The sequence below is a fragment of the Abramis brama genome (assembly GCF_963993115.1).
Source record: "Abramis brama genome assembly, chromosome: 19".
Classification (NCBI taxonomy): domain Eukaryota; kingdom Metazoa; phylum Chordata; class Actinopteri; order Cypriniformes; family Leuciscidae; genus Abramis; species Abramis brama.
The window spans coordinates 12,162,929-12,173,733 of NC_139981.1; the positions used below are offsets into that span (position 1 = coordinate 12,162,929).

Here is a 10,805-nt window from a genome sequence, read left to right on the forward strand (position 1 = left end):
ACGGCCAGCTTGTCAGCTCTAGATACATTGCTGTTCACTACAGCTTCAGCTATTGTGTAATATTATATAAGGGACCAAAACAGGGTCAGACTGACTGATTTGCTATCATGAATCAGCATAAGCTTTGCTATGAAAAGGAGCCATGCTGTGATTGCCAAAGTTACCATGACACTGATGAATCACAAAGTCTTGTGTTCGCATAATGAATGTCCACAATATCTGAGGGAATATTCGTTTTACAGCAGTGACCTTTACTGGCAACAAATACCCCTTCTGAGAATTACTGAGCCTCAGTATCACATCTCAGTATGTTGTCTGGCAGAGTCACATGGTGGTTCATTACCACACAGCAATATTGCACAATGGGTTCAACTCAATTATATATAATCATGGCACCATTCATCATCTGATTGGCCTTTTTGATCAATTCTGAGCTTTTCTGAGCTTTTATATTGCTTTTTGAGGGCTGTTAGATAATAAGATACCTTAATCACTTCAATTCAATCTGGGAAAAATAAGCAGAGGTTTAATGAGTCAGTAGAGCTTAAGGATCATTCCTTGCTTGACACTAATCTAAGCTTGATGGTCGGGTACGCTCAATAGTCAATATACTGAGATTTAACCCTCAGAGACCTAAGCACGGATATTGATATACACTACTGTTCAAACGTGTTTTTAAAAAAAAAAAAATTAATACTTTAATTAATCTTTTATCAGCAAGGATGCATTCAATTGACAGTAAAGACAGTTATAATGTTACAAAGATTTCTATTTTAAATAAATGCTGTTCTGTTTGAACAGTAAATTTATCTGAGAATCCTGAAAAAACTAAAACTATTTTCAGCATTGATAATACAGTAGTCAACATTTGAAGTGGATTAAAAAAGTTGATCAAAGTTGTCCTAAGACAAGAAACGGGTATTGTTGAAAATTCATGTATAACTTTGATGAAAGGTTTTGATCCACTTCAAATGTTGACTACTGTAATAAGAAATGTTTCTTGAGCAGCAAAACAGCATATTAGAATGATTTCTGAAGGATCATGCGACACTGAAGACTGGAGTAATGATGCTGAAAATTCAGTATATAAATTACATTTTAAAATATATTGAAATGGGAAAATGTTATTTTAAATTGTAATATTATTTCACAATATTATGATTTTTTAACTAAAATTTTTGGTAACACTTTATTTTACGGTGCCCTTGATACAGAGTAATTACTTAATTAGGTACTTAGTAATAGACGTTGTAATAACATGTAACAAAATGTACTTAACATGTAACTAAGTTATGGAACAGCCTGTACTTACAGATTGTAATTACACACATGTAATAGGCAGCTACTGTTACACATGTGTAACAAGCCGAGTTGGATAAGGTTTATAGATACACATGAAGTACACTTAAGTACATTCTTGATACACTTTATTTTACGTAGCTTATACCTGTGTAATATTATGTAATTACAATGTAATTAGGAAACTACTGCATGCATTTAAGCTGTGAACTAGTGAGTAAAATCAAACTAAGGCAGAGATGGATAAGGTATGTATACACAAAGTACACTTAAGTACATTCTTGATACACTTTATTTTACGTAGCTTATCCCTGTGTAATATTATGTAATTACAATGTAATTAGGAAGCTAATGCATGTATTTAAGCTGTGAACTAGTGGGTTAATTCAGATGGATAACATATGTAGATACACAGGAAGTGCACTTAAGTACAATCTTGATACACTTTATTTTATGTTACATACAAGTAATGTTACAGAACATACACATTTACCATGTGTAACTGCAGACCTTAGTAGCCTAACAAATTTAAGTACTTGTTGTTACATTGCGTTATACTAAGTACTTTCTTACATAATTACAGTGTACCAAGTCCGTAACACGTATGTAACAGACTCGGCTTGTTACACATGTGTAACAGTAGCTGCCTATTACATGTGCGTAATTACAATCTGTAAGTACAGGCTGTTCCATAACTTAGTTACATGTTAAGTACATTTTGTTACATGTTATTACAAAGTCTATTACTAAGTAATTAATTAAGTAATTACTCTGTATCAAGGGCACCGTAAAATAAAGTGTTACCAAATTTTTTTAATCAATCAAACGAATCCCTAATTGTCATCATGATGTTTTTCCTAGTTTTATCCTGAAGATATTTTATTTAAATAACCATTGTAGTTCTTCCAACAGTAAGTCTCTGAGGGTTAATCCACTTGTGTCATAGCAGAAAGGCCCAAAGATCTCACATACTAGGGTGCAAAAATGTCCCCGACAGAGAAGTATTGTAGCTTTTTCTAAAACATGTCCTTGTCTCGAGGTATTAGAGAGTTCAGGGCTCAGAAAATATTGCTAATTTTGTTTTGTTTTTTTGTTGTTGTTGTTTTTTCTACATAACATTACCTTTATATTATTTTCTGCTCTTAAGTTGCATGCACATTGTGTCTTAGCATGAGTGTTTTTTTGTGTAGTGTGTGCTGTTGATATTTTTGGACGATTATCATGCAAATTGTGTCAGCACAAAAGGCAAGCTGGAAAAAGGTTTGTGCCTTGTGGTATAACTTACCACAACAAATGTCACATTTTTCCCCTGAATTGTCTGTGTCAGTATCGGTGGGCGGGGCTAGCACTGACAGTGCAGTGGTCAGCCAATGCAGTGGCTCCGATGAGCCGGCTCCTCAGACCGAGGCTTCTCCCCCCTGCCCACTACCCAGTAAGTCAACTGCTACAGCAGTGACCTTATCAGAGGCTCCCACAACTCCCTCTTGGACTGATCTGATCTCTACCTCACAATCTCTCCGTTTCTACTGTTCCCACTGCTAACCTAGAGTATTTCACCTTTCTAAGCTTGTCATTACTTAATATGTTACTCTAATATATCTGACTGAGATGGACTCACTGGACATCTACATTGTTAAATGCCCTAATCTTGTATTTTGGTGTCAGTATGAAAGGTCATATCATACATTTTAATTTTATTATTGATTTATCATTATAGGCAGCAGTTTTATTGCTTAAATGTGATGCATAAACAGTTACGGTCGTATTGAAATTACCAGTTTGGTAAAAATAAACTTAAGATAGTCAGATGTCACAATTTTTTTTATTGCTCGTTTTTCTGATGCGAATACTGTGTTAAAGTGTGATGTCAGAAATTTGTGGATGTTTCGATTGAGTCATATTTACTATTTAGTTTCAGTAAATTCTCTTTTTGTACTGAGGAGTTAAAATTAATGCTATGGAGTGTTTTTGTAGTTTATCTCAAAAGCTCAGGGAACATTTGATTCCTTATGATATGACCCCTTTAAGACAATAATATGGCATTTTTATGGCTTTCGTGAGTCATTGCAACACAATGCACGCCACATAATCTACTGTACTCCGCACAGCAATCAAGGACTGAGATTGCCACTTTACCTGATTTGGAGTCTCTCGCAGTCCACCATCTTTGCCCTTTTACTCATGTACGTCCTCACCTCTGACATGGAAAGAATTGCACTGACCTTTTCAGTCAGAGTGACCTTTTCATTTATTTATCTGTGACACTGAATACTTTGAGTGTGACAGATGAGCAGAGGGCCCGTGCTGAGACTGTACACGCCAGACATCGCTCAACACATGCACACACTGCCTAGATCTACTCAGTATGGCCATTACTCCTCTTGTGTTCTTCATTTACTCCTACTGCTTATGCCAGTTCAGTATATAGATTACTGCCACCGTCATAACACAGGCCGTCTTGCCTATACATCTCTGCTCTTTCTTGGCTGCATGTTGAGTTCAGCGACTGCTCAAACCACTGAACCAGACTGCTGCAGGTCTTTGTTTAAAAAAAAAAAAAAAAAACGAAGAAAAAAACAAAAAACCTTGAGATCTGCCACCATCTGCTGGACTGTTAAAACAAGCACTGCCAGCTCTCTGTTGCAGTTGCTTGAACATGCTGTAATCCTCTAAATCATTTTCATACATATTTATCACGTCTGCTATTGTGTATTTAATGTTCATTATTCAAATTCAGTTATAATCTAATTACTGAGTTTATTTCTGCTGTGTTTTCTGTGTGACACATGCAGTGGTTTAAGCATGGTTTGCAGTAGCTTGATGTTTTATGAAGCATGCTAGTAATCAGTGGTTCTCAGCCTTTTGGGCTCGAAGTCTCTCCGTTGTCTAACACAATATTCAACCCCCTTTCCCTCACATTATAGGATATAAAAGATATTTCAGGTATTTCTGCTGTATGACAAAGCTGCTTGTTTTCAAACTTTTTATTAACTGCAATAAACAGTATACAATTACTACATCTTGATTTTGTTTTTCTAGATGTGTAATTTAGATTAATTGTTTGATTATTTTAATATAATAATTATTTATTTATTTATTTTCATTCTTAATGCACACACAATGACTTAAGTATCAAGTCAACCTGAATCCCCCTTGGAAATTTAATGAGGCCCCCTTGTGGGCCCCGGCCCCTGGTTGAGAACCACTGATCTAGATGAATTAGTGACTGTGTCTATGATTGGAATAGAATACTAGTGTACTACTAACTAGTATTACACAGGATACACTGTATAATGCCTACTATTTAAAATAATAATAATAATAATAAAATACAATTAAATATAAAATTATAAATACTTCGTATAAAAATGTGTCTTGCAGAAATTTTTGTAGACATTTTCTGAAGAAATGGATGGTAAAAATTAAGTCAATAAAATTTCTTATCACGTTAGAAACGGAAGGTGAATTTCAGCTCATTTCATTGTGGGATGTAGTATTTCACACATTTGTGTTTAATACTGCATGTTTTGTCAAGTGTAACTGGTCATTCAGCTCTGCATACAGAAAATGTGCATATTGTGCACAGGATACATGCAGCTGTAGCAATAGTAGTAGAGTAGTATACTATTCCAAACACAGCCTGTCTCTGTTTAGTGCTCACTGTGTTTGTCAGGCTTTTGCTTTGCTGTGGCCTAGCATCTCTGTGTGCATAGTTGCAGTTTTGTTTATGTGTCCCGTTGTCTTGCAGCCGAACCACCACATGATGTTAAGAATGTTGCTTGGAGCAGTTCAGGTCAGAGCTCCTGTCCTGATTTAGAGCCTGCTGTACCTGCTCCAGCCTCCACAACACCAGGGGGCAGCAGCGTGCACAGGCAGCAGTGTAAGTCTTAGACTGTTGATTTAGTGACAGAGATATGGTGAATTTGATGTTTTTCTAAACAGACATTCCCTCTGGTTTTACAAAAGCCCCTGCAATTCATCACACTGTTACAGTCCTCTAGCGAAACATGTCCATCCGCAGGAATCATGAGCTCATGCCAGTGTGAACTGTTTGTACTTTATGGTTGGCTTATGGTTACTGAGCGGGTTGAAATCATAAGCGTTTAATAATCATTGAATACAAGTCATTCATGACCTATGCTTGTGCTAAAATCAGGATGCTTGGGTAGATACTGAAAGACAGTTTCCTGTTGAATCATGGGCTGAATGAGATTTCTGGGCCAGCTAGGAGCACAACATTGGTTTGCAGTTTTCAAATAATGGATGTGGATAAACCTTGATTGTGTCCTTGCGCTTCCTCCTGTCTCTCCAAACACCAGCACGAAAGCAGGAGATCATTAAAATCACGGAGCAGCTGATTGAGGCCATCAACAACGGAGATTTTGAAGCTTACACGTAAGTACTGTTTATATATGCTGTTTTCACATATCACTGATTAAACATTGTGAGCATTTTATGGATCATTTTTGTTGGTAAATTTTCACCCAAATAACAGCCAACAAAATGTTAATGTTGCGCATATAGAAAATAGAATATCTTATATTTATTAATAGGAACAAACCCCATATTTAAGATTTAGCACTTTAATTGATATTGCTGGTAATTAAGAGAACATTTTAAAAAATCTTGTTTGATCAGCACTTTTGGTGGATATTATTCTGTGTGTTTAATTAAAACATGAATGAAACATTTTATGGAATATTTTGTTTAAATATGCAACCTGTTAAGATCACCAACCATTTTCTGTAGAATATGTTTAACTTTTGTGTAATATATTGCAAATGTGTGCATGTTAAATAAAATTATGCCAATTTGCATATATCATTTTTTTTTTTTTAAAGGTAAAGTTAAACAAAAAAAGTATGCCGTATTTTTGTCAATGTTTTATGATGATGAAAGGACGGGAATTATTGTATTGTATTGTATTATGGTATTTTCATTGATATTCAGACTGGCAGGTATTTGAAAGCACATGAAGCCCTACAGTCAAAACTGAAAAGTGTTTTGCATTGTCATCTCTGTAACCTTTACTGTTCCAGGAGAATCTGTGACCCTGGCCTGACCTCTTTTGAGCCGGAGGCCCTTGGAAACCTGGTCGAGGGAATGGACTTCCATAAGTTCTACTTTGAGAATTGTAGGCCTAATGCTTTTTTAATGTGCTAAAGTGCAATAAAGATGTTTAAGTTTGTTGTATTTTTAAGCAAATTCACTTGAGTTGTATGGTACCTTTGTCTACTGCCTGTGTTTGACTACAGTGCTGAGTAAGAACAGTAAGCCTGTGCACACAACCATCCTGAATCCTCACGTGCACCTGATCGGAGAGGATGCCGCCTGCATCGCATATATCCGACTGACGCAGTACATCGACAGCCAGGGCCGGCCACGCAGCAGCCAATCAGAGGAGACGCGTGTGTGGCACCGCAGAGATGCCAAGTGGCTCAACATCCACTTCCACTGCTCCGGAGCGCCTGCCGCACCTCTACAGTGAAGCACACAGGGCAAAGGTACATAGACCACCAGACATCTTGGTGTCGACACAACAAGTGAAATATTATTTAGTATTCTTCATATTCTCTCCCTTAGCATGCCTGAATACTAAAGCTGATTGGAGCATTTCTTCTCCGTGCACGTCTTGCCGCCTGGAGCCCGGCCAGAAGAGAACCTCTTGAAGTTTCGAAAACGTGAGGGAAAAAATTTACACAACTAAGAAATCTATTTAAAAGTGGCCACCACTTTAGTCCAACTCTAGCTAGATGTGTGGCGGGCGGCCACGGCAGCAGCCCTGCCTTCTGGATGCTGCATGCTTCTAATGCCCACACGGGGCGCTGTATTGTCTGTAACCATAATCTCTGCTGCCCAACATTCGGAAATGGTGTTTAAAGTATTAATAATATATTGTAAAAATATTGAGATCTTCACATGTGTAATTAACAGCTGGTAGAAATGGAAGTTAGAACCAGAAATGTGAATTTTTTTGAAGAGCACACGCCGTTTTAAGGGTAAATGGTGTGAGTTTATTACGTTTCAGAAAACGTTTTTCTGTTATGTCCTCTTTTTTTACGCATAGAATGTGATGGCATGGCATATCAGAGGGAACGAAAAATTTATCAGACGTTGACGCACCAAAGTGTAGACTCTTAGACTTTGAGAAGAGGATGTTTTAATGTTGCTTTTATTTTTTATTAAAAAGGGAGAATGGGGTTGGGGAAGATTTTCTTTCTGGCTTTCTGTCGTGTTTTTGTGGAACTCTTGGTTTTTAATCTCCTGAATGATGCTGTATTTGAAAGTATTTTGTGTTTTCAAGACAAATGTTTTAAAGTGGGACAGGATTTAATATAGCTGTGCATAAATAGATATTTATAACGAGAAAGGACAAAACAGTCTGGGGTAAAAGGGTGAGGAGATGTTTGTGTAAGTTTAAATGTTCTTTCTTGGGTTCAAGATGCTCGTTGCTATAGTGTTTTGCGTAGATCTTCTTTCCACACACTTCCACGTGAGGCCTAAACTCAAGTTGGGTTGGTTTACTTGCCTTCATGTATGTTTACACCCATAACCTCATGGCTCTCTGAACCTGAAGTTGCAGAACTCTCACTTACTTTGATTCAAGTTTGTTGTATGTCTCTTGGTCCCCAGGGGGCGCTAAACACTACACACAAACACGCTCACGGTTATTCTGCTCACTCTTTTAGGCTTCCAGCTGCGTGCATATCATTTTGTAGACTATAAGCATGTCAAAAAAGGAAAAAATGAAATGGCCTGTACTGTTTTGCACACAAGCTTGAGACTCTATGCTGTTCTGTTCACTTTTTTTGTGGACTGCTTTGCAACTTCAGGTTATGAAATCCATCCATAGGGGTCCACGCTTTAGAAGAAGACCCAATCTGTCACATTACCCCTCCGTGAGTGTCTGTACACTTGTTCTGATTATGTCTCCTCATCATATATAGTGACTTGAGTGTGGTTTTGGTAAACCAGTGATCACCTGAGCATCCACAGGCTGGTTATTGAATGAAAATGACTTGATGAATGCAGTTCCAGGGTGTTTTTGGGTCCATTTTGTGGCAGAATCTGTTCTGGGGATGTTGATTTTTTTTTTTTTAAGGTCTTGTTTTATTTTATTTTTTTCAGTGTAACCTGTAAATACTAATGCAGATCATTGATGAGGGATGATTCGAACTTTTAGCCAGTCGTCTTCATCCGACTTTCAGTACACAGTAAACATGCGTAGTTAAAAAATGTCGGTTAAAGCACATGGACACATTGTGCTCCCTTTAATTTTGATCTGTGTGACTGTAATACATTGGAACACTGTTCTTGACCGTGTTATTATGTAGAATCCTGTGTGTGAATTGTGATGCCTAGGGGGCTTGCCGTTTTCCCCCCTTTACTCTGTGCTAAGCCATTTCTTGTGACACATTACCTTTTAAAGTTGGGCAAATGTTGCACCCAAGTTTATATGTTGAAAAAAGGGAGGAAAGAGAGTACTCCTGCCCTACAGCATCTTGTTAGTGAGTTCACTTGTCCACCGATGAAACCGTCTGGCACTGTGATGTCTGCCATACCTTCATCAGCGCTCTCTGCTGCAGTGTGTGTTCAGTCCTAGTCTCTGCCTGGCCACTTCCTCCACTCAGTGTGTCCTCTCAGATATGAAAAAAAGTGCAGTTTAGTCTGTTAAACTTACATAAAAAATGTTTCCAGATCCAGGAGATTATAGTTCTTGTATTTCTTATGACTGTTAGATGGACACAAACGCCTTTGTATGATAAGTGAATAATTCCTGAACTAAATAACTCTCACAACCAAACCATATATGCAGTTCAGCAGAAGGAAAATATGCATGTGTAACTTTCTTGTAATAATTTTCACTGTCTGTGTTACCTAAATTTGAAATATTGTGTATATTACCTGCATCTTCAAGGTAAATGACATGTGGCTCTGAGATATGGTTTCCAATGCTAAAATGCTCATTTTGTAAAGAAATGGACTAAAAGAAATTAACAAAGCTTTAGCTTGGTATGTTGCCCCACTTTTGTCAGTTTTTTTGCATTGTAACCATATATGATGGGACTACATATGATTATACTCTGAGGTTTAATTGGATGCTGGATTTTTTTGCATGACCATACAATTAATAAAACTATGAATTTAAATCTATCAAGTGTTTGTTTGAATGTTGTTAAACCATCATAGCTTTGTTATTGTTGAAACATTTGGAAGCATTTAATAAAAGATCATCTCAACATCACTGTCTTTCTCTCCTGCTCAGCTTGCAATTGAAGCTTACCTACTTGATTACACGAGGACAAGACAAAGTACTCAAGGCATTGTCTGTTACGCAAGTTACGTAGGGCCCCCGAACCACCAGGGGCCCCCTTGCTCTCAAAGATAGTGTAAATATGCAATTTAGTTTCATTAAAAATGTTATATTATCCAAATGTGGATTCAACTTAAGAGAAGTCATGTGGGAAACATTTTACTATATACCTTACTACTGAATGATTTGTATTTATGTAATTACCGTTTCGGCAGGCAATAACATGACATGTATCTTAAAGGGTTGGTTCACCCAAAAATTAAAATTCTGTCAGTAATTACTCACCCTCATGATGTTACAACCCTAACTAACCCTTTAACGTATGGCTATGGCTTGTCCAGACCTCCAGATTCAGTATTGGTCTACTGTGTTTTGTTAGAAATGCCCCATGATGTAAATAAATTTCAGTTTGCGTCAGTACACATCAATAATCAAAAGGTTCTTAGAAATAAACACATTTCTGTTCAGTCATACAAGTTGTCCTTTGACTCCCGTCAATGCTTTTTTAAAAAAGGGCTAAATTGGGCTAAAGTTTGCATTCTGTATTTAGAGAAACTATATTATTATTTAGTTTTGTTAGTAAATCACACATTTGGAAATACATTTCAGCTCTGTTATATTTTTTCTGACAGCTACATGGTTCGAGCACAGTCACTTTCAGAAAGCATTTATATAGCTGTCAACCAAAATTTGGATTCAGTGTTACAGTGTTCTTACTATCAGTTTAATGTTTTTTGTTTTTGTTGTTGTTGGTTTTTGGACTTTCAGTCTTCATTTATTTAGACTTGTTAAATTAATTAATTCTATTTTTAATATTTTGTATTGTATTGTATTTATTTCATTTTTATTTCCCATTATAGAATATTGGCAGTGTACCTTCAGTGCCATATTATGGTTTATATATACCACCATTTTATAGCTACATGAATGAAATCCATTCATGTTGTTTGTTGACAGCAAAACTGCTCTGAAACAACAGATTAGGGGGTGGGGATTAATTTAATCTTTTTATGAATGGATTGACGGGGCCTCCTCACAGTGCTTAGGGCCCCCAGAAGTCTAGGGCCAGCACTTACTCAAGGGGACCCTAGAGGTAAATGTCTGCACCTTTAAACCAGATGTGGTGTTATTCAGGCAAGTTTCTAAAATGATCTTACTCCCTGAAAGATATCACTTAATACAGTGGGGTCTT

At 36.9% G+C, this 10,805-nt stretch overlaps 1 protein-coding gene across 12 annotated transcripts in view; it reads left to right on the top strand.

Annotated features, from left to right (window-relative positions):
- Positions 1-9,453, top strand: part of camk2g2 (calcium/calmodulin-dependent protein kinase (CaM kinase) II gamma 2) — a 61,035-nt gene extending 51,582 nt beyond the window's left edge. For 5 of the 12 annotated variants that reach the window (XM_084092968.1, XM_084092966.1, XM_084092970.1 and 2 more), the window contains 6 exons: positions 2,627-2,731; positions 5,048-5,179; positions 5,619-5,694; positions 6,339-6,433; positions 6,555-6,803; positions 6,883-9,453. In XM_084092968.1, the coding sequence (XP_083949094.1) occupies positions 2,627-2,731; positions 5,048-5,179; positions 5,619-5,694; positions 6,339-6,433; positions 6,555-6,787 (641 nt within the window). In that variant the 3' untranslated portion in view covers positions 6,788-6,803; positions 6,883-9,453. The remainder of the gene's footprint in view (positions 1-2,626; positions 2,732-5,047; positions 5,180-5,618; positions 5,695-6,338; positions 6,434-6,554; positions 6,804-6,882) is intronic. The other 7 variants (XM_084092969.1, XM_084092975.1, XM_084092977.1 and 4 more) reach the window with 2 other exon arrangements.
- The last annotated feature ends 1,352 nt before the right edge of the window (positions 9,454-10,805 follow it).